At 40.6% G+C, this 24,669-nt stretch overlaps 1 protein-coding gene across 1 annotated transcript in view; it reads right to left on the bottom strand.

Annotated features, from left to right (window-relative positions):
• Positions 1–24,669, bottom strand: part of kcnn1a (potassium intermediate/small conductance calcium-activated channel, subfamily N, member 1a) — an 80,286-nt gene that overhangs the window by 18,750 nt on the left and 36,867 nt on the right. The window contains exons 4-6 of the mRNA XM_061731455.1: positions 24,107–24,202; positions 17,414–17,832; positions 666–807 (exon numbers count right to left, since the gene is read on the bottom strand). Coding sequence (XP_061587439.1) covers positions 666–807; positions 17,414–17,832; positions 24,107–24,202 — 657 coding nt within the window. The remainder of the gene's footprint in view (positions 1–665; positions 808–17,413; positions 17,833–24,106; positions 24,203–24,669) is intronic.

Raw genomic sequence — 24,669 nt, forward strand, 5'->3', positions numbered from 1 at the left:
AATGCGTGTAATTAATTGGAGAGGTTTCAAGAAACCAACGGAAAAAGGACATTTTCATTCTCGCCCACAAGGTACACAAGAATTTTGAATGTTTGGATATCCAATTCTGATGAATATTGAGAAATTTACATATAATGTTAGTTTATGTTTTAGTTCAAAATAAAGAAGGACATTAGTGTATTAATTAGAGATGTTGTGATACCAATACCAGTACCGGAAATACTCGCAGATACTGTCGAAAAAGGGTATGGGTGAGTATTTACAGCAATATGTCATCTGATAACATAAACATTTTATGAACAGAATCCAAACTCTTCTTTGTCGCTCTTAAAACCAACACAGGAAGGTATTTAATACTGCCTTGTAAACTCCTGCAGTTGCACATTAGTCGCTGGACTGAGCTAGCTACCTGTCCCAGGTTCAGCTTTGAAACTGCTCTTTATTTTCTATGTAGTCTTTATCTGACATTAATTTAAAAATGGTTTATTTTGTTATTAACAACAAATACAGGAATTCATAATACACATTGGTAATAGAACAGTACTCAGTGTTGGCAAATACCCAAAGCTCAGGCATCAGAATTGGTATCGGAACATCTCTAGTATTATGAGTTAATGTTGAACTTTTTTGGAGGAGGAGTTGTAGTGAGAAAGAGAGGAACCTACCATGATCCCTGTAAGCAGACACACACCTTTCCCACAGTACGTGTGTGGTACCATGTCCCCATAGCCAATAGAGAGGAAGGTTATCGAGATGAGCCACATGGCTCCCAGGAAGTTACTGGTCACTTCCTGTTTGTCATGATACCTAAAAAAAGAAATAAAGAAAAGCAGAGGTGGGAGACACACTCAGAAAAACTCAATGCAGTTTGTTGAATGCGAGCATGCTGATGAAGGACATGGTGCTGTGTGAACCAAACAAGGGTGGGGGGACGAGGTGAAGGACTGACAAATTTAAGGAAATTCAGTTCAGTTCAATTCAAGTCAATGACACTTTACTCATCCCTGAAGGGGAATTATATTAATCATGATGCAAGAACAAATACTTCTTTTATAAACTGTTTGGCCCAGAGAAAATGCTAGTTGTGTTTGATAAACAAGGTTTATACTGTGCATTCGCAAGAAATACTTGGATGCTTTTCTACCAGGCTTTGCTTTTTAGAAATTTCTATCTGAGATAATTTTAAAGGAGAGATATGTTTTAAAGGGCAAGGAACTAAAATTGCACAAAGCCAGAAAAAGACAAACTTACATAATTTTTTACCAAGATATGTTGATGTTATGATTTTAAAATGAATAGTTCTGTAGTTTTTTTTAGTATTCCGTAAGATGATAGATGAGACGAGTCATTAAAAATGGGTCTGAGACAAAGTTAGTAACTTTTGTTGCTTATAAAAATGACAATTTTAGAAATAAATTCCAAAAGACAATGAAACAGGGTTGTTAATAGACATAACTGGATATCTAAACGGCTGCCTGCTGCCTGTAATCAAACTAAAACCTGGTTTATTTACTGCATATCTTCCACTACACAGTTTAGGCTGCTCTGCAGAAAAGGCTTGACAACGCCAGTCGTCACTTCAAACATCTTGCTTGGTGAAACTAGCTGACTGCCATGCCTGAAATGTCAACCCAAGTCTAATAAAGTCTATACAAAATGCTTTTTGAAAAAGAAAAAAATCAGAGAGAGCTAAAGTGAGGATGGTACTGAGTTTTGCACCAAGACAAAAGTCCATCGCAGGCAAATCTGTCTCATCCACCAATCCTCATTTGACTTGACTGATTAATCACAATGGGCTGTCTAGGAAGAGATGGAAAGGATCACTGTTGGACTTCAAGTTAAATATCCAGTAAACAGAAAAAAAGGCCTACCAATATCCCAACCAAGAGAGAATCATTAAATAATCTGAATAATAATGAATCAAACATGTCAGTGTCAATAAAGATTGAGTCGTGATTATTGGTATTTTGTTCAGGCTCTACTCAAGAGAATTTTAAGGCCAATTGAGAATTTCTAGTGAGTTAAAATTGCACAAAAATGCCTTAACATATGAAAATTCCCGGGAAAAAAAAAATAAAATATTGGAGCTAATTTGTGCAAAAGTGCAAAGTGGAGAACTGGTGATGGAACTTGCTTTCATTATCATTGTTGTAACATCATTGTTATGAAAAAAAACTAAAACATTATTCTTAGAAAAAAATGCTCAATTTTCTCCACCAAGACAGTTCATTGTTGTCAAGCATTAATCATGATCTCGTCATGCCTTTTGCAGTTCTTAAAAAAACTGTCATGGTCATGCTTGAAGTCAGGGAAAAAAATTATCATGAGTGTTTTTGTCCCACAGAATGTCAGAGGTATGTGATCTGTGGGATCCAAGCTTTTTAGACGACATGCAGAGTAGCAGTCTGTACAATACCATGCAGGAATAACAAGATGTCTGCATCCTGCATGCTTTGAAGCCAGTATATTGAGAGCAGGGGTGCCGCGGCACCATCGGGGGTCTGTTTGGTGAGGAAAACCAACTTTGACAAATACTGGAGATTCACCATGTGGAAGGGGACTTTGTCATGTTCTTAGATGGGCTTTCATTTGTAAACAGTGAGGAACGGACCGGATGACTAAGAAAGGCAGAAGCTCATTGAATTTGACACCCTTGTTTATTTTACTTGCATCCCAGTGCTTCACCAGCTGCCCGTTGTTAGCTGCCAGCGGGCTCAACTTGATCAGCTGGCTAAATATTGTGCAAGTGACTAGTATAAGTTGATTTATCTTGTCATAAAAATGGGGAGTGTGAGTCATGTTGGAGGCAGGCAGGAATGTGCTGCAGTTTCCAGCACGGTGAGCAGTGTAATGCCGTTCAATACGGAGGCTTCCTCTGTTGTAACTCAAAGATTTGTGGCAAAATGCTGACGGTGGGATTGCTTTCTCTTTTATTATTGGTTTTGATTGCAAGTCGCTGTGTGCTTATATATTTCAGACCTTTTCTACTCTAAAAATGAGCAGAAGACAGAAGTCTGGGAATAGAGACAGAGGCTTTGTGGGGAATTAACCAATAACTCTAAAGCTCTCAATATACTGCGTTCAGCTGTGGAGTAGCATGGAGAAGAGCTGGCACCACTTTCAACTTATTCCAGGACAGAAGTATATCATATCAAAAGCATATAGCTTCATCCCCCACAATTTAAGTTCCCCTGACACTTATCCACTCATAATCCTCACATCATTTCAGGGGCGTTACTCATCCAATGTTAAACAATAGTTTAGTCTTCTAACCAAGTAAGTCACAACAGTGAATAACAATAACATTTGTAAGAGCCGTTCAATAGCTTTCAACCTCGTGCTCTGACTATCTGCTCATCAGTATGAAACAGAATTGCCCAAAACGAGGACAGTTCTCATTTGTTTCACTTGTAACAGCAACTGTCAGCAGATGAGCTCATTACGCACACGTCTGGAGTGACCTGAGCTGACGGGATGTTCTCTGGATCAACAGAATGACAGTAATGGATTAAATGTGAATGAGACACACACTTCCCTTTGCCAACATTCACACTCACACACAGAAGTGCACAAACTCTTATTGCTAAGAACAAAACAATTTGAGCACAGAGAGAAAGCCTTTGAAACATGTGATGACTGAAACAGTCTGAGCCAGGTTTACTCGGCCGGCTAACTTGGTGTGTGGCGGTGAATCACCAACAGCCCACTGTGACTGAACGGTGTTCACAACCAGGACTCAGCTGCCAAAATAAAAAAACTGCACTGATGTCTTCGCAGAGCTGCTACGAGCCCCTTTCAGTAATGGCCAAAGCAGTCTAAAAAGGAGCAGCACAAATTAGCAAAGTGTCACAAACAAGCAGACCTGTGATTTACCGAGGACACGTGCGCAGCTTGTTTCTTGTTCCAACAAGGGTCTCATCTGCATAACTACGACTCAATATATCTAAAAGTGCTCTTAAGCTCAGATCAAAGTGACTATTTTTGGGGGCCACATTGATATATAAACTCCTCCATGAGTGCAGACTTCTTTCTTCACTGTGTAACTTTGAAATGATGCTTTTAAAGTCCCTCTGGTTGGCTGATATTACTGTGGACGGAATCTTTTCCACTTCCACTGGCTGACCTGAAATTGTAGCTTTGTAGTCCGGACCAAATCACCGTTGTGAGAACACACGTGTTACAATGCAAGCCTGGGCGATATATCAAGATTTTGATATTTATCGATATATTTTCAAACGTGATATGGTATGAGACAATATCGTTTATATCGATATAGCTTTTTTTGCGACAAATTGACTGTACATCAACGCTGACCCCTCGCGCTGGCAGAAAAGTACCTTTGTGTGCTGAAACCTGATAGTGTTGACAGGTTAGTTTTCCTGGCACAAAATCTGTAAAATGTACAGTAGTTGACTTGTTGTAATTATTTGAGATTTGCTCAAAGAGATCCAATATCTGTTTACATGTTTTATTTGAGATTTGAACAAATGTTTTGTTATTTGCACAACTGTCCACCTCAGTGGAAAAGTCTGCCTGTTACTGTCTACATTGTATTAATTGCACAGCGTATTTTAATTTAATTGTTATGCAGGAAAGGGATATTTGTTTTATTTTATTCAAGAAGAATTTTTATTCTATATATGCAGGCAGTTTATTTTTATTTCATTTGTTTTATACATTTTGATATTGTGCAGACCTCTGTTAATAAAGGTACCTGTTTGACATTTGGCATGTTGTATTAAAACTGAAAAACTGAAAAAAAAATGAAGCTAACAGAGATGCTATGGTATAATGCTTATGTCACAGAAAAAATATTGATATATATCGAGTATCGCCATTCAGCTAGAAAATATCGAGATATGACTTTTGGTCCATATCGCCCAGCCCTATTACAACGACACGCCAACACAGTGCAGCATCAGCACATCTGCCGGCAACAAGACGATTGCTGGCTGGTTATTCTCCAGACGTCACTCACAAGGAGCTGAAGGAGCCATGGAAACCCCGGTAGGAGGAAGCAAGGGAGGGTAAAACAGAGAGGCAGGACGAGGGGCAGGATGAGGGATAATCCTGGACTGGGTTTTAGTTGTTGGTGGGAGCTCAAGAGCAACCCCGAACTCGCCATCTTCTTCTTATTCTTTTGAGTAACAGAAGTACGTTTTATTATCAGCATTTGGCTCATGGTTCCCATTGTTTGTTCCAGCAAATTAATCCACTCTACAATTTGGTTGTTTTGGTTTTTTTGGTTGCAAAAACAAAAAACCCCACCGTTTCCACAGAAACACCTCCAGATTCCTCCACAATTATGTGGCAGGCTGATAGTAGACTCAGGGAATAATTACTTATTATTATTTCTGTCTTCATAGCACACTTATATGTTTTTGTCCGTCTAAGGTTGCACTTGTATAAAACTACAACCATTCATGATCTGGTCATTTTTACGCATTCCAAAAAAAACAAACGAGGATGAGAGGATGCAGTAACTTTTGCACATGACTACATATACATCCAGCCTATAACAGAGCTGTTTGAGGTATCAGTCAATAAACAATTATGATTACAGACAGTTTACTTGGGGGGAAATTATACTCACATGATTCTTAAGGAGAATCTTACCTGCACTGAACGTGTATCAATACTGATCATAGGAGTAACTGATGGTGCTGATCCTACGGCAGCCAACTGTTTTTTAATTAGGAGAGTAGAAAACCCTGTCTTGTACTTTGTACTTTATTACAATAGTCTTTTCCTGTAAAGTATAGACTGAAACACGGAAATGCACTTAACAAAAGCAACATTGCGAAATAAAAAAATCAAGAGTCAACTCTGCAGCCAACGTCATGTCAACTCTGGTGCCCAAGTTTACTTCTGTTCAGCGACGTGTAAACATACTCGAGCAGTCGAGAGACCAAGCTTCACAACGACCCTTCGTCTGAAAATCAAACACAGAGAAGCAGCGATCTCAACAGGTGTGTCACGGTTTTGTTTTAAATAGATTTTCTGTTTTGCAGCAACTGGACATTATATTACTGCCTTTCCTGTTTACTGTTGGAGGAAGAATTTGTTGCACCGAGGTTGAGTTAAGTTAATGTCAGTATTTCAGTCTATACACTTTGGGGAAAATAGTATTATTCAATATACAAATATAAGATTATTCACTATCTTAAAAAAGATCTATATTTCTTCCAATAATGAACCAAATGTAATCTGCTAGTGTCTGCAGCAAAGATGTATATTTTAAAGTAAAGACCTGCTTGGATTAGAGGATTTTCATTACCCAGTCTGGCTCCGAGTGCGTGTTTGCAACAAACAGACATCAAGTAAATGTCGTTGTGAACATCACCAGGACTTTTAAGGAGCTCATAAGAAACTTTTGAAGCAGTATGCTGCAGTTGTATTACTGCTGAGATCTTCTGTAAATGTTCTCCCTTCAGGAGACAATCAAAAACATTGCGATACCACCTATCCACGGCCACTCCCTACATGCAGTTTGACTCAACTGCCTCGCCTTCTCCCTTTCAGATTCCCCAAACACGCCTAACAAAAAACATTTTCAATCCCAACCAGTAGAGAGGACATCTCATTCAGAGCTGCTTGTTTGTGATTGTGAGACAGTCGGTGTGTCATACCAGTCTGTGGGTGTTATCAAGGCACAATCCTCCCACATATGGGCTAGTAGTTAACTCTGCCTACCAGCAGGCTGTCATCAACCATTCATATCCACAGAACAAACCATTGGAAAACCTTCCCTCTCTTGCTCTTTCATCTCCACAACTACCTTCTGAAGATAGTTGTACAATTGGTTGTACAATTAAACCTGTAATTCAAGTAGTTTGGCTGGAAAATGACATTGTATTGTTTCGCCACAGCCATCTTTAAAGAGGCCCGAATGTGACATCACTGGCATGCTTGTTGGGGGAACCGCTCTGTTCTCCACTGGATTCAGTCCATGTCGGCTGATGTTGCTGTTTTATTTTAATTTATTTATTTATGCAAAGGAAAAAAAACGAGGAAGGTAATTTTGTTTTACCCCCAGATGCTCACAAGTATTACACAACGACCGGCCCGTCATCACAGTCTTCCTCTGAGCAAGCCTCAGTTACTCTGCCGCTGGCGACGTAAACATGCACCGCATCCATCCATGCTCACAGGACGTGCATGTGTGAGTGGAAACAACTGGAAAACTCAGTTAGAAAAAAATCTTTGCAGCAGACTGATAATATAACATCTTTCCTCCTACACATGCAGATATTCACGGATTTATTAAAATATATTTTGCGGCTGAATCAAAGGCGGTGTGTAGCAGCTGGTGGCAGTTCAGATCTAGCACGTCAAGATCTGTTACTATTCCCGTAACTCCAAAAACAAAGAGTCACGCACATTTAAACTAAAAGCATACAATTCATGTTTATGTTTTGCACATTCTTTGTGACATATCTTGATCGTTTATTGATGCTATGAACATGCATTTATTTCAGCGCTTAACTTCCACTTCAAGAGCAAATATTTGGATGTCCAAAGTCAGTCCAAACTCAAAAGCTCTGAACAAACACAGCCTTTCACTTATTTAGGGCTGCTTATACTTGAAAATATTCATTAAGTGAGCTGTTCAGAGTTCCCTGGTGGCAAAGTCATAGACCTCAGGTGACAGACCTCACTTTGAACTCCAGCCGTGACCTCCATTCAGCTTCGGCTCTAAGTCATGCTGTATTGTGATAGTCTGGCACTGGGAAATGCAACCCCAAATCAGAAAAGGCTGGGCCTATAGTTGATAGCCTTCGAGAAATGTGTTGTTAAACATTCTCTCTAAAAATATAATACCGTCAAAGTAAATTAAAGAACTATTTTGTCCCTCTATTTGTTATTTCCACATTGTCTCAGCTTTTTCTGATTTGGGGTTGTAGAAACCGCAACTCTGGTTTCCTCCCACAATCCAAAAACATGCAAGTTAGGTTAATTTACCCGTACGGGTGAGTGTGGGAGTGTGGCTGTGTGGGGCCCTGTGGTGGACTGGAGACATGTCCAGGGTGGACCCCTGCCTTTTACCCAAAGAGAGCTGGAATAGGCTCCAGCAGACCCCCATGACTCTGACTTGGAGGAAACGGGTGGAGAGGATGGATGGATGGATGTATGGATGGATGTATGGATGTATGGATGGATGGATGGATGGATGGATGGATGGATGGATGGATGGATGGATGGATGGATGGATGGATGGATGGATGGATGGAGGGATGGATGGATGGATTGTAGAAACTTCAACATCAAATACAAAAGAAGTTGAAAAAGACATAAGGAGGAAAATGAAGAGAAAGGCCCTCGATTATTATTGAGAATACTTTCAAATAAACAGAAGGGATATCAGGCGTACAGTTATGTGTTTCACAGAGACACTGTTGCAGGATGTTATTCCTGCCTTCAAAGTCTCTAATTGATTTTCAGACTTTATGCGCAGATAGAGACTGCAGAAAGCGTGGCAAGACTAACGGAGGATATATTGCAGCGCATCTTGGATAAAATATGGCATAATCTTTGTCATGTTACTATGGAGGAGCACATCTCTACTGCAGAAGTTGAACTTCCATGCGTGAACTTCAATCCTCCTCATCTACTGTGGGGGTTCACTTGTGTACTCCAGTAACCGTGTACATTTCATCATCAGTCGCTGCTGATGCTGCATGTGATGTCATCATGTTAACAGCTGCTTTGTCACAAAATGTTATTAAAATAAAACACTGGTTCATTATATACAGTACACATGTTAGAGATGCATAAAGCTTCTCTTCCTGTTGTGAATTGTTTTATTATTAGGGATTTAAACAGATAATTCCTGTTTACTTAAAGCCATTAAATGTTAAAATGCTGTTAAAAATTAAAATGTGTAAGATTCACTATTTACATTTTTTACAGTTTATTTACATTTAGTATTTACAGTTTATTTACAGCTATTTACAGTAAAGTGAACATGAACATAAACGTTAAATGGATTGTACTGAAAATACGCTATTTCCGGTTTCAAATGGAAATGCTTTTATTTTGAAGTCTACAGGAAATGGTCTAACGTCTGCGACTGCTGAAGATGTAGGAAAAAGATCGGTTTTCTCCCGTTTTTTTGTAAGCTGCAACTTGTTTTGAGAATAAATGTCCGATTTTAAAGCCACACGTTCTGGTTATTAAGAAGAAGCTTCTGCTCCACAACACTTCCAGTTGGTAAAAAAGATGGAAGGCTGATATTTTTCACCTCCGCCTACAAGCCCAGTGTTCACAGGTAACCTGTGGCATGAAGAGCTGGAAAGAGGCAACAGGAAGCTGAGGAAACTACAGGGGTACTTTAGGACTACAGACGAGGATGAACTCTGTCAAACACATGGAGATGACATCAGTGACTTGACTGAGCGTGTGGCAGATGATATTGGCTTCTGCACAGAGAACACTATCTGCAACAGTTAGGTGCTTCCTTAATAAGTCTGAAAACACTGCTGAAAAAGAGAGTTGAGGGGCTAAAAGCTAAAACAGAGGAAAGGTTTGTGGAGGGAGAGGCTGGAGACTAGCTGCAGAACACTGTACAGGATGTGTGGCCAGAGATGAAAAAGATCCCTGGCTTAAGGGAGAAGCAGGAGCAGACTGATGGAAATCTAAACAGAGCCAATGAACTGAACGTGTCTTTCAGCAGATTCAGCTCAGCTGGATGAAGGTCAGTATTTGTTGCTCACAGCTACACTAACCTCAGATGGTTCCTTTCCAAGAGTGCCGGGGTACAGAATGACAGCACCAATCACATGTCCTCTGTCTTTCAGAACACTTTTTAACTTAAAGGTGACCTATTATGGCATCTTATACCTATTTTAAACAGGCCTTGAATGTCTTAAAAACAAGCTTTTGATTGTTTTTGCTAAATAAATTAGAAATTCAGGCTCTGAGCCATGTCTTTATCTTCCCAGTTTCTAACCTCATTCTCTATGAGGGATTCTGAGTGAGCGGACGGGTATGATAATGAGGCACTGTGCTGATTGGCTGCCTGACGCGATGACACGAATGACGCCATACACCGCTACGGAAAAATGGCGGAAGCTCCGGCGTTAGTTGTGGGCGTGGTTTCACGCATCGCTCCCGTCACGTAACGAAAGGGAGCAGAATCTGAACGGCTCGTAGAAGTCACATCACACTGGACGGCTCATCCGGGCGACTGTATAGACCCTGCAGAATTTGGTTGCTTTCCTCCTTCTCTGAGTTGGCAGGCTGAGGGGAGACCACTTTATATATGTTAAAGCAAGAGAAAACCTGTTTTTCATAATAGGTCCCTTTTAATATTGGAACTTGTTTAAGCAAGTACATACAGAAAGAACAAGAAACTGTGGCTGCAACACAGATTTGTACCAAAAGGCTCGCGTATAATCAGCTGCATTCAAACTGAAGTAGAGTTTGGTATTACATGCGTCATGTTTTGAATGATCTAGAAGGAGTTTCTTCCGGGAAGCCCATCAAAATTGTTACCATTTGTGGACATTTGTTGACATTTTTGAAGAAGTTCTTAGACTAACGTTGCCTGTGACACTTTATCCAGTCAAACAATCCAGCATTATATTATGCATGTTAATGGTGAAATTGGAAAAAAGGTTGGTTGGTTTGGCCACTCTTGCAACTGGGAAGTTGATAAATCTATCAGATTAGTTTTATGCAAACCTTTGGTTGGTCTGAAGTCTGACTGGTTCGCCTGCTCCTGGTTTGACTGTTTGCATTATGCGGCGAGATGTTGACTCACCCCATTCAGGCTGTCAGTGTAGCTGCATATGAACAGTAATTCAAGCCTGAGGGAAGGTTGGTGAAACTTTCGGAAAGCTTGTTTTGGATAGCGTACGCCACATATGTGAGAAAACAGTGAGGTGAGAAACAAAAGTCTCACATCGCCTTGTTTGAGATAACAGAGTTAGAAGAGGAGGGGAAGAGGATTAGATAACAGCTACGGAGGAAAAGGAGTGAGGAACAGGGAAGGCGGGCAAAGAATCCATGCAGTTGTGTAACGGAGTTTGTGCTAAATCACGCCTGCTTGTTATGGGAAAGGGAAAGCATACAGACAAGAATCCAAAGTGGAGTGAGATGAGGAGACACTGCAGAGCATACCATATCATATGAGTGCAGTGGCTATGTTCCAAATGTCACATCTGTGCACTATTTTGCTCCTATAAATGCATTTCTCTGCACTCAAAATGGTCAGAAAATTGAGGTTGGTATGCAGGTCGCTTAAAGCCCTTAACAGTCGCAGCTTTGACATCGCTGTAGAAGTGGTGGGACACTTGTTTGCTACGTTTGCTAGCTGTCACTGGGGTCTGTCTTGTGCATCGACAGCAGAGCAACTTTAATCTCTCACAACAGGACAGACCAGACACGTGGCATGGGAATATTGGGCTCATTTTATTTGGTATTTATGACGGTATAAACTTGACTCTAGGAGGTAAATCTAAGCGGTATGATGGTGATAAATCCAGTATAGTAAGCTTGCTGTCTTCATTTCTGCACTCTCTCTTAAACTCCACATGTACAAACACTACACGGTGTATTTACAAAACTATGCCATTTGGAACATAGCCAGTCAGAGACTTGCAGAGTTAGAGAGAGGGGGAGAGAACTTCTTAGCAGTATGGCAGAAGCCAAAAGAGCTTATTTAATGAGTTAGTTCAGAAAGGTTAGCTTTGAAGATGGGCTGTATTAAGGAAGGAGGAAAAGTGGGGCTATGGTGGATGTTAACTTATTAATTATTACTTGAACATTTTTCCCATTCCACGTTCCCCCTACCCCTCCATCCCTCTCTGTCCCACCGGTTGTGTGTCTTTCATTTCCCGCATCGAGGGCGTTTTCCAGGTAAGTCTCCGTGTTCGTCCCATCTCACAATACACGGCACTTTGGAAGTCAGGAGCATGGTCAATGTGACTAACATTTATCAAACACTTTAATACACACAGCACTTTGGGAAACAAGCACCTCTTTTTCCACTTTTATAATGTTGAAAAATGTCTGAAATGATGGGATTTGGAAGTAAACATAAAAACGTCCATGCTGTTTTGATGTTTACTAAAAGAGTAGAAAGGGCGAATTACAAAAATGCAGACTAACACTGTAGACACTGCATTCAGTGCAGAACGGTCTCCTGTTTTAAAGATGTGTTCAATTAAGTGTCCAGGAACGGAAAGCAATGCCCTCCTTTACCTCTCTAACTTCAGTTGGTCTCATTCAGCTGGTTTATAAAGTTAGCACAAAATGTTAGGAAATTTGTGTTTGGTAGATTATTTCTTTGTTGTAACGATGTTTCTTGGCAATACATCTTATACCCTTGGAAAGCCTGTTTATTTCTCTTTTGAATGGTGCCACATTTGTAAGGAAAATGCATTTCTGGGTTTTGCCCATGAAAAATTTGCCAAATCTTCTCTGCTAGTGCCAAACAGCTTATTTTACTGTTGCTATCGACTCTTGTTTTGAGCTTCCGGTAAACCCCAGTTCTGGCAGCAACGGTGAGCATGGGTCCTGCTACAGTGATCAGTGGGTGTCTGCTCCAAGACATGGCATGGCAAATGTGTCTGATCTGGATAGGGCTCCTGCCATAGGGCAACTTTAAGCTGGTACCATCTCAGAACTGAAAGCCAAGTTCCATATAACGTGGGGTGTCAGAAACAGAAACACAATCGTTCCCTCACCCTGTCAGCACTTATGTATCGTAGGCTTTCTTCTACACATTTCCAATCAATATTTGCAGAACAATATGGTCGACGGCTCTCTGCCCTGGAACCGACTGCACACAGCCAACCTCCGGTCTCATATTCCTGCCATGACCCTTCACCGTCAGGCATGTTTGTGGACTGGAACCTGAACATGTGGAGGAACGTTATGTTCAGCAATGAGTCCACATTCTACCTACATCAGTTGGATGGTAGGGTCAAAGTGTGGAGAAGACGTGGAGAAAACTAGGCTGATGGTGTGGGGCAGCGTCTCCCTCACTGGAAGAACGAGGCTCGTTAACATTGGAGGCAATTTCAGTGCAGAGAGAACTGCAGCCAGTGGCAGTCCCACATCTCCACAGTCTGGGAAAAAAACTATCCTCCAAGATGACAACGCTCGCCCCCTCCGAGCGGTGTTTATCAGACGGTCTCCAGACTTTGGGAGTGGAGATGATGCCATGCGTCATCATGACTGCCACCAGTCCTGACCTCAACCCAATTGAACACTTGTGGGATCAGCTTGGGCATGCTGTTTGTCCCAGAGTGACCAACAAAACCACGTTGACGTTTAGACAAATGCCATCCCACAGCAGTGTGTAAGGTGGTGCCCGGCTGTTGTGGCTGTGTATGGGTCTTCCACACGCTACTGGGGCTCCTGTTAGCTTAATGGATAAATTGTTAAATTGCCAATATGGGTTGTTTCTTCAAACTTCAATAATCCAATCCACCAAACACCAAAAAAGAATCAAAGGTGTCGACACTGGAAGAGAAAATTTTAAAATTCTTACATGTGACCCACATACTCATCTCTGCTGCCCCTCGGAAAAAATGCATGTTCCTTATGTCATGATCAGTCCTCCGCTCAGACCTGCCTTCAGTGGTTTTACACCGCCCTCTCTCCTGCTCACCCCATCTGCCAGCCACGCCCACCTCGTTAGCCACGCCCACCTGTCACTCACTCCACTCACCAGCTGCAGCCCCTCAGCAATCAAGTAGCTATATAAGCTCCACTATCCTCTTTACCCACTGCCAGATTGTTCCTTTGCCATGCAAGACTCTCCAGCGTTCTCTGTCCTCCCGTTGCCGACCCTGCCTGTTCCTGGACTCTGCCTTGTCTCCTGCTCTCCGGTGCCTGACCTTGTCTTCCGAACCTGACACTGATACCTGCCTGATCCTGGTACTGCATTCCTGCCTGCTCTTCGCCCCTGTTGAGAAATAAAGTGAACCAGACTACTACCACTTTGTGCTCTGTGTGCTGCTTTTGGGTTCTCTGCCGGCTGTAACATCTTACAAATGTGGCACCATTCAAAAGGGGAATAAACGGGTTTCCAAGTGTATAAGATTTATTGGCAAGAAGCATTGTTACAACAAAGAAATAATCTGTCAAACAGAAATGTCCTTACTTTCTGTGCTAAGTTTATATTTGACAATACAATAATACCACCCGTCCCAGACCAAAGTAATCACAACGACTCATTAAAATTACTCTGTCACTGGATACTAGCGTCTGGCTGAATGAATAAATACATAAATCTTTTAGGTCGAATCCGGGAAATTCATTTGTAAAACAATTCCAACACTGTGACTTTTGTGAAGGGGGACATATAATGAGATGGTAATGTGTGAACACAAATTACATAAAGCCTTTTACTCTTGAAAAACCTCCACAGCTGCTCACAGAAAGACTTTTTGTGCAACGTGCCTCTAAAACAACTGCATAAGGAAAGAAAGAGAGAAAATGAGAAATTTCATTTGTCCTCCAACAGACTTATGAAGGTGAGTGGAAGGAGTAGCATCGTATTAGTGCATATTTCCTCCTGGCCCCACACAGAACAGTTGGCAAAGAGACGCTTGCCTCAAAGTGCTGCTCACCCTGGTGGTTTCTGCTGTGCTCCTGTAGACACTAAAATCTATTTTCCTACTAGAGGAATGGTGCCACATTCATGCCAACTAAAGGGACTCGTTTATTCTACTTTTGCCTACAGAGGTTGGAAAAGATTATGATTTAGTTTGTTACCACCCCCACCCTCCCATCCCACTCAGGGGCAGCAGTGGCGCCAGCTCGGTGAAAAAATGATTAGTTGGTTGGTTTTTTTTTTCACGGCTAGAGAACGAGGACTCACATGGTATCCCTATGGAGCAGCATAATGGGGAAATAGAAAGTACAACAAAACATTATACAAACACACACACACACTCACATGCGCGCACACAAACACGCGTGTGCATGCTTGCATCCGTTCACTGTAACACACAAAGACTTACGCAGTTCTGCCCACCTTATTCTGAAAATGAAATATACAGACAAATGGCATGCACTGCTCATTGAAAATGTGGGTTCACAGAATGTGAGAGGGTCTGCATGGTCAACAGTGCACTTCATATTAAACGCTACTAGAGGCTCTGAGAGTCTCACTTTAGCGCCCATCTATTAAAGTACTTTCCTTGTGCATTTCACAGTGCACAGTATACCACTTATTAGCACTTTATTAGAGAGAATTATATTTGTGTAATTGTATTTTCTTTCGGCACTACATTTATTTGACAGCTTTCATTACACATGGATTTTAGCTGAACAGTAGCTGCATTTAAAACATATTAAAAACTTATGTGCAAGTGTGTCGTCTGAGTCACATGTCAAACCTTAATTAATCCACCCAAAACTGATGTTACTCTCTAAATTTCAAGATACTATGATCAAAATAAGTGTTCTTTACTAGATATAGTAGACATTATGGCATTTTATATGTAAATCAGTTCAAAATTACCTCCATTTCCAGCAGCGACAAGACTAACATGCTGAATGCAAAAAGAATTAATGGAATCAATTATAATAGTGATGTCATAATAAAATATCAGAGGGTCAAACTGGGGCTCTATTAGCACGTAATGCTTTGTTACTTTAAATCAAGTAGAATATTTCATGTTAATCTTTTACTTGCATAAGAGAATAGGGTTTTTATATGACTAGATTTGCTTGAGGGAATCACATGAACTCTGCCTCCACCACTGCAGACCACAAAAACATAGTAAGATGTGGCCCGTGAAGACCGCGCCCGCACACCAACTCAGAGACTTTGTGACACCAACATTGCCTGACAAAACGACCACGGACAATGACTTGGCTTTGGTTTCTGCGATATTTATATAAAAAATGATCACTCAGGGAGAGTAGAGGCTCACTCCTCAGCCATGCGCTGAATGACAGCACGGCAACAACGGACAGTTGGAGTAAGATGTCGTGTCTCACAGGGTTTGTCCAAGAAGACGTAAAGTTAGCACCAAAGAGGTGAAGTTATGACCCAGTCTGCAGCTTCTAGTACACGAGTCTATCAGTCTGCTTTGCATGATGAACACAGAGGAAGAGAGGGGATGGGGAGGTATAAAAAATAAAACATTGTTACCGTTTTACAGAAGAATTGAGCTAGCTAATATTAAACCTAAACTATATTAATATAAATGGCACTTTCCCATTTTATTTCATTTGAAAAATAGCTGTATACATAAATAATTCAGTATATTACCCAACCCTGGGGTCAGGCTTATTTTTGACTCTAAATAACATGTATTTCCTGTCTTACGTAAGAAAATTTTTTTAAAATAAACTGAGAAAATATTGTGGGAGTTATGTCACTTCATATATAAAGCCTATATAGTCAGTGGGAGAAATACTGACGCACATAGCGTGTGCTGCGATGGTGATTAGTAGTAGCGTTGAAACTCGCCACTGGGCCATTTTACTGGGCTCCTCTATGCCGTTTAAATACACCAGCCGGTGGCTGGTGGCTGGTGGCGTCGAGAGGGTCCAGACCAAATAGTATGAAGGAAGGTAGTTAGTGACATGTTAATAAGAGGGTAGTTAAGAGGATGGTGGAGGAGGGAAGGGAGGGGTTACTTAGTAAAAGCAGGCAGGATGAGCTGCAGAAGGAAACTTAAGCCCCTAGTCAGGGCTGAAACGGTGAAGGAAAAGTTTTCCTTTTCCGCCTGATATTTCTATGAAGTTGCTCATAAACATCGTCTGACAAGGTCTTCTACTCTCCACCAATCCTACCCAACAAGCCACGCAAAAATAACCTCAGAAACATCAAAGCTGGAGTTAATGTCTCACGTCACTATGCAAATCCAAAGCAAGAAAAAGAAGTATTTTCGTTTCTTCTGCCACATTCATTTTCAGTAAGAATCAATGCTGCCCCCCTGAGAGGGACTACGGTGCGCCGTTTTGGGGGGAAAAAACGAGTTGGAAGATCCTGGGGGCTGCTCAGCATTACTAAAACAAACCATTCAGCAAACAAACAATTAGACACTCATGAATTATGGACAAGCCTTCTAAAATAGCAATAAAAACAAGCAGTGGGGAATCCTGGAGCGAGTGCAGAGCTAATGAAACGAATATCAGGGTGTTTCTAGACGCTCCGGCAGCGGTGCGGCACGTAGGCTAATCGATGAAAGCCATCCGGCAAATACGTGAACCGTACATACAAAAGTGACCTATGCTAATGGTTCCACACAATTCTGTGAATAGTTACGTGTGTGACAGAAAATAAAATAACAGTGAGAAGCATGGCACGTAACACACATAAAAATGATGGGGAAAGAAAATCAAAAAAGTTGTCCTATAATCCACAAAGCAATTGTGCATCAGCCAATTTTTTTTTCTTCAGTTTGTAACCCACAACATCCATTATTTACAACCCCGTGTTTACCTCTCACAGACCCGCACAGTCCATGCAGCAATGATCCAGGAAGATATACTGAACACCAATAAGACCGTTCCTGGGCAGATGGTCATGAGGGTCTTCATGACGAAGCGCGTGTTGAAGTTGATCTTGTTGAGGGCACCTATGCTGCGGGAGGAAGCATCTGTGAACAGCTTGCTGTGGAGTAACATGACCCTGCCAATCAGGTAGAGTCTCAGGAACATGGGAATAGAGAGAATGATGTCCACGTCGGCGTCAGCCACAGATGGCGTGTAGGTAAAAGCCAGTCGTGCCGTCCAAGTGAAGACATACTGGCCTGGGATGGGGTGAATGGCACACACCAGCAGCTCAAGCACAATGAAGAAAATTCGCTCGTACGTCATGGCTATCCTCCAATCGTCCGCACCGTTGTCGACCATGAAGAGCTGAGGAAAAACAAACGATTTTTTGAATATGTGCAGTACTTTTTTTCATGCATTTATTTCACACAACCCAAACATATTGTCTGCGTTTTTGGTATTTACAATGAAAGTGTAAGAAAAAGTATGCAAACCCTTCACAACCCTTTGTGGGTTTTCTAATTTAAGTTCTCATGAAGTGCGTTCTAATCTCCAGCTAAGCAGCAATAGCCAATAGCCAACAAACAAAGTTCTTGTGTCTGACTGAACACACCAATTAAACGTTCTCAAGCACAAAACTACTTCTAGCAAGTGCTTTCAGTAGCACCAGGTTCAGATCTGCACAACATTCATAAGGGATTTGTTGCCATTTCTTTACAAAATCAGTTCAGACACATTTAAAGGATGTCTGGTTTGCTCCCTTGAGGTCAATCTGTATTTGTCTCAGGACTTTAGGTCTAGGCTCCAACTGGACACCTCCAAAAGTGCCGATTTTCTTTGTCTGAGCCATTCTTTGGTGGATTTATGTAGATGCTTTAGGTTATTGTCTTCGTGCATCATCCAACTTCTATCAAACTGTAGCTGGCAGACAGCTAATCTGTGTGATATCTTGGTGAAACTGGGGATTGATGAAGAAAAATGGTCCAGACCCTGGGGTAATGTAGAAAGCCAAAATCAGGATGTTTTCTCCATCACCGCTGGAATAATGGTTTGATGTTGGTAAGCTGTGCCCTTTCAACCGAATATTCTTACTGAACACATACATTTTGGTTTCATCAGTGCACAAAATATCTTAAGGGCCTGGCTGCTTAAAGAAATCACTCTTCCGTATTATATAAAAATAGCACTTTACGCTTACACTGCAGACTTACTTGTAGTTTTTAGAGTTTCTAAAAGTAGGATGGGAGGCCGAGGCTTCGGTTATCAGGCTCCTTTCTTGTGGAATCAGCTCCCAGTCAGGGTTTAGGATGCAAACATCCTCTTTACCTTAGCCTGTACTCCCCAAACACTAACCGGTAGGCTTTGCTTCTTGATGAATCTTAACCGTGAGGTTTATCAAAAAGAAAGTGCTTGGAACTTTGCCTTTAGACAAAGCTTATAGTGAGGGATGGCGCACTTGTCCTGACCCATCCCTTCAGCTACGCTGCTATAGGCCTAGACCACTGGGGGATCTCCCATGATGCACTGTGTTCTGTGTAAATCTCTGTGAGATGACTTTGTTGTGAAATTACACAATATAAATGCAAACTGAATTGAGTTTTTCCACTAGCATTGTAGCTTTCCTAGGGGCTCTTTAGCAAACTTTAATTGTGCAGCGATGGTTTCTGAATTTTAGTGTGGCAGTTCCCTCTGTTGCTCCACTGTGACAACATGGACATGCTGCCTGTTTAATGACGAGCCTTGTGGACAGATGCAGCATGTTTGTCAGCTACAGTAACGTCTTCTAAAGCTTTAGCTGTGACTTGTGAGTTCTTCTTTACCTCACTGAGGATTTTGTGTTTAGTTGTGTTGAGTCATCCTGGCTGGATTCCCACTTTTGATAAACGATTGGCTGAACTGTGGACTGACAGGTGCCTGAACACTTTCATGTGACTTTGTGTTATTTTCACTCAAAGTAGCTCATCTCATTGATGGGAGTCATGGTGTGGAAACTACTGACTTCACTCAGCATTTGTTAAAATAATTTGTCCATGGGTTCACTCACTTATTCCTCCAGCATTGCCAGTGCTTCATGAGTGCGTTTAATAAAGACACAAGAAATATATTTGTGTGTGTGTTCTCAGCTTGAGCACGTTGTGTTTCTGTATTATTATGACAATGAATATGTTTTATGGCAAATGAATGCAATAACAACAAAAAACAGTTGACCCTAAAGGGTTTACATATTTTTTTTTTCTGCCATAATAATTAATCTTAACTTGTGTTTGTTTTTTTGCGTGTGTTTAAATTGATCTATAAAAAAAACATTAAGCCTTTTAAAGTTCTTCTTTCATAGTAACACAGAAGTAAAAGCAAAGCAAGGCGATATCAAATATTTAAGTAAAAGGGAGGAATACTGTAAGAATGATGAAGTAAAAGTTAAATCTACCTGGAGAAAAGATTTTTCACTTCTATTAAAAAAACAGTCTGCAGAAATAATGTGTGTTTGTTTGTACTTTGATGTACTTCAGCACAGGGAATGCTCACATACATTTACTCTGATGATGAAAAAAATTATCACAATCATCTGAATGATAGTTACATGGTTAAGTATATTTTTCAGCACATAAGTCATCAATTACTTGATTAAGGTGCTGTAATTACAAAGTATATGTCCTTATTCGTTCAACTTTTATGGTGATTGCTCATGTGGTGGGCACAGAGTTTATTTACCAGCAATACTAAACAAACTAGGACACAAGATTAGACTCTGCGCCAGGTAAACAGTATGGTGGCGACCGATCCAACATGACAGCGACTGGCAGTAAAGTTCATTAAAAGATGTCTTTTTGGATGGTGTCCATCTTTTAATGTCTTTAATTTATAATTAGTGCATAATTTAAACAACCTCATGTAAAATCAGTCATAATTAGTCAATAATCCGATTAGTCGACTGATCGTTTCAGTAGTCGATGACTAATCCACTATCAGAATAGTCGTTAGCTGCAGCTACATTCAGGCTTTTACTCGTTCTGTAGCAACTTGGAAACCACTAGCCCAGTCTCTAATCATAACAAAGAAGCCAATCCATTCTTCATAATAGCCAGGCAAATGCACACATATGCAGTTGTTTTTGTTTGTTTTTTTGTTTTTTTAATGAAGTTCCAGCACCAACAGTATGACGATGCTTTAGCAACCAAAAACCCTGGACTATAAATCTGCCATTGCTGTCCTAACGAATCACTAAACCCCAGGTATTGTGCGTGTACATGAAATCTTCTTCAAAATAATAAACTATGTAAAAGGTTAATGAGAAAGACAGGATCAAACAGGTGTTAAATATAAGAAAATGTCTCTCAGAATCACCAACGTAAAGGTATAAAAATGGCAACAGGATGACACATATGATACCAAGATAACCACTATGTGTGCCAATATCAGAGCTGTTTTTTCTGCCCTTATTAATAGGAACAGGGCTGACAGCTGCCGCCAGGCAGAAGGAAATATTTTTGTTCAGTATCTTGACAGGCTGACTGAGATCTTCAACCCCCATAGTGACATGGCCTGCCCAGCAAATATGACCTGTGACATCACCAACTGGGAGGTGCATTCACAGCCTGTGTACGGAGAGTTTGGACTCGTTCCATTAATCCCAGGCAAGAGAAAAAGCCTGCAGTTCACCAAGGTCATACTTGCAAGATGGTCCTCAATAAATGGGAGTGAATGGGGTTGAACGACTAAAATAACAATTTAAACCTGGATATAGAGGAAAAACCTGAAATGAAAATGAAACATTGTCCATTCGTTTTTTTCCATGAGTGACTATTCTCACTTTATGGCTACTGATAAACTAAATGATTAGCATTTTGCTAACGAATGATGACTGGGCACCTGATATTTATGGCATATTATGATGGTGTCCCCAAACTTTAATGCAATATGGAGCTCAAGAAGATTTTCTGAAGGACTGTGACAGGTCCTGAGGACAATAACTAATTATATCAAATCAACTTGTACATTGATGTTAGATGGACCAACTCAAAGTTGGCAAATGCCGGCAAAATCACTTGTGATATGTGACATACTACTTCACATCCCTGTAAACATCTGTATTGAACATTCTTTGCACAGACTCATTATCCGGCACTTTGAAACCATCATGTTGTACATTTTCTCTTTTCATAATATATTAGTTCTTTGTATTGCACCAATCACCACAACAAATTCCTCATGTGTGTTAAACAACTTGGCAATACACTTATTTCTGATTCTGATTCTGATTCTTCTTAAAAATAAAAACTATACTTGGCTTTGAAGGAGGTCAAATGAAAAAATAATTTTTGTTAGTCATTTTCCCCTGACAAAAATGCATTTCCTGTTTGCTTGTTGATAAAGAGACAGAAAAATAAATATGGATATGAATTTAATCTTTGATAATAGAGTCAAACTAGGAGTGTTGAAAATGTATGCGCAGAACTGTAATTAAAAAAAAAAGCCTTTTTCTAAAGATTAATGTACAACATCTCAAATTTTAACCATAGCAATTGTTTCAGACCAATGAAAACAGAAAACATAATCTGCCCTGTGCAAACTTTGTCCATAGGAGTACAGCAATACTGGCCCCTCTTCAGACTGGACTATCTTGCAAGCGCCCCCTTGACAACTGAAAGTACTGAAAGTGAAAATTTTCACTCTCTTAGACATTCTCTGGCACATCTCTGCAACGGCTTCCTCAAGGGCTTCCTACTTCCTATCAATGCCAGAGTGATGTAACAATATGTTGGATGGGAGGAGGCGCGCCTGACTGAGCTGAAACAATGGATTGTTCATGCAGAAAAGTGCCTGGTTCAAGAGGAAAAGGGAAAAAAGCAGATAAAAAAAGACGAAAAACTGCAAAGGCTGTTCAGTTCAATTTGGTTCAATTCAGCCCTATTCAGTTCAATTCATTTTATAATTATACTTTATTAATCTATTCCAAAGTACATAATGATTATTCCATATGTTGATAATGATCTAGTGTTTCCCAGTCTGGGTCCCAAGGAGACACTGTCCTGCACGAAGCTGTGGTACCCATGATACAAAGGAATCACCTTATCAACATTTCACCAAATTCTCTACAAATCTGTTAATGACCCATTAATTTGAGGAGGTATGCTGGAGCAGGAAACATCTAAAGCATGGCAAGGCAATGGGTCTCATGGACCAGGATAAGAATGGCCTTTTCAAAGACAAAGCATCAGGAAGGGGAGGAGGGTGTGTACAATGTAACCCACTGCTCCCATGGCTTACTGATACCTTTCATGAGCCATGTACCAATCTCGGCACTGCTGAGAGAAAATGGCATAAATCTGGCAACCCAGCTGATCTAATGAGCTACCAATCACTGCTTCATTTCTACCAGAAGGCCTTAAAGCAGTGATGAATTCACACACATTTGGAAACTACTCACCACCTTCAAAACATTACTCAATCCTCCTTCACTTTCCCTCTCAGAAATCTATCCACACTGACAACTTTGCCAAATTATTTCCAGGAAAGGTAATAGCCATCCGTTGCCAATTATCAAATTCACCGAAGGACATCCATTTCTTGGTGGTAAAAAGTCTCATATCATCTTTGGCCATCTCTCTATCAATGTGCAATGTAGTTACAAGGCAGCAATTCTGCACGTCCTGTGTCTTCTCTGGTCAACAGTATGCCATTTTCATCATTCCTACTACTGTACATGTCCACTGGACTGAGTTCCCTCCAACCCCCTTCTGCCATTACTCCTACCATTGTACCAGTAGCCACTAATGTTATAAATACAATGGTGACCACGGGCAATTTCAAAAGACCATTTAAAGAGGCTTGGGCAACCGCTCAGCTTAAAAAGTAGACTCTAAATTCTGGTCATGTTGAGAGCTACTTCACCAGTTTTACTACTTCCTTTCCTAATGAAGGTTGTCAAAATAGTGTTTTTTAAAACAGGTCTGGCTTCCTCTTGCAGAATAATCTCTGTGATCCATATCAGTGCAGCTTCAAGAGTCACTCCAGTGAGACAGCTCCAGTGAGGTCGCTCCAGTGAGACAGCTGTAGTGTCTGCGAGAGAGGCACTCCAGGAAACTACAGCTGCAACTCATTCCTCAGTTCTCATCAGGCTAGACCTCTCTGCATATTTTAAGAAGGTAAATCGTCATATCCAACTATCTATAATCCTAGATGAGGAACTCAGGCCTGACACAGTCTTTGTTTACATTGTTTAAATCTTTGTTTAAATCATACTCTGGGCATTCCTCCAAAGTTTAAATACAAGGGCGAATGTCTGAATTCCATTGGCTCCCTACAGGAATTCCCCAAGGTTTGATACTGGGACCCCTTCTCTTTGCAATATTCTCTTCCTCACTGATGGGTTATATGATCATATACTGTAGCTTTGCATAACATTATTATGCAGATGATACCCCACTATCTTTCTCTCCAGATGACCCCATGGTTTCAGATCAAATCTCAATTTGTCTCTCTGACTTTTCCACATGGGTGAAGGAATGCCACCTTCAGCTAAACCTAAGACCCTTTTGTTCATCTCAAGCAATCCATCCATCAAACACAAAATATACATTTAGTAAAGATGTAAATCACGTACATGTAAAATAAAGTTATATTTCTTCACATGACTCACCTGGATTTCCCGGGCATGGTACATTATTATAAGACCAAGCAATATAACAGTGGAAAGGCTGATAAGGCATTTCAGTGCAAATGAGTATGAAGATTCCTGTGATGAGAAAAAAGGACATAAAAGAGGACATTAGAAATAGATTAACACAGTGTCAAACAGTGTCACACAATGATTTTTTAATATGAAATGTACAGACATTGCTTTTATATCTCTAAATGTAACATCATAAAATCAAATAGTATTCATGGTACACATTCCATATTCTCTGTATTCTATGTACTGTAGCAGTATACTCCCAAAATACAATTTATACATTTTATTTGCATGTTATCATTCTAAGGAATGATCAGATTTGGTCCTGTTACTAACTGTTTTTTGTGAGGTTAAATGTAGAAAAGGATAATGATTCAAAACAATCCTATCGAACATCTATGGAAAAAGCTGCAGTTTGCTCATAAGGAGCGGGCCAGAATACCTGTCTATGGTTGTAGAAGTCTCCATGATAGTTATGGAAATCTCTTGATTGGGGTGATTGCCAGAAAAGGTTGTGAAATAAAATATTA

Source organism: Cololabis saira, chromosome 10 (genome assembly GCF_033807715.1).
Source record: "Cololabis saira isolate AMF1-May2022 chromosome 10, fColSai1.1, whole genome shotgun sequence".
Classification (NCBI taxonomy): domain Eukaryota; kingdom Metazoa; phylum Chordata; class Actinopteri; order Beloniformes; family Belonidae; genus Cololabis; species Cololabis saira.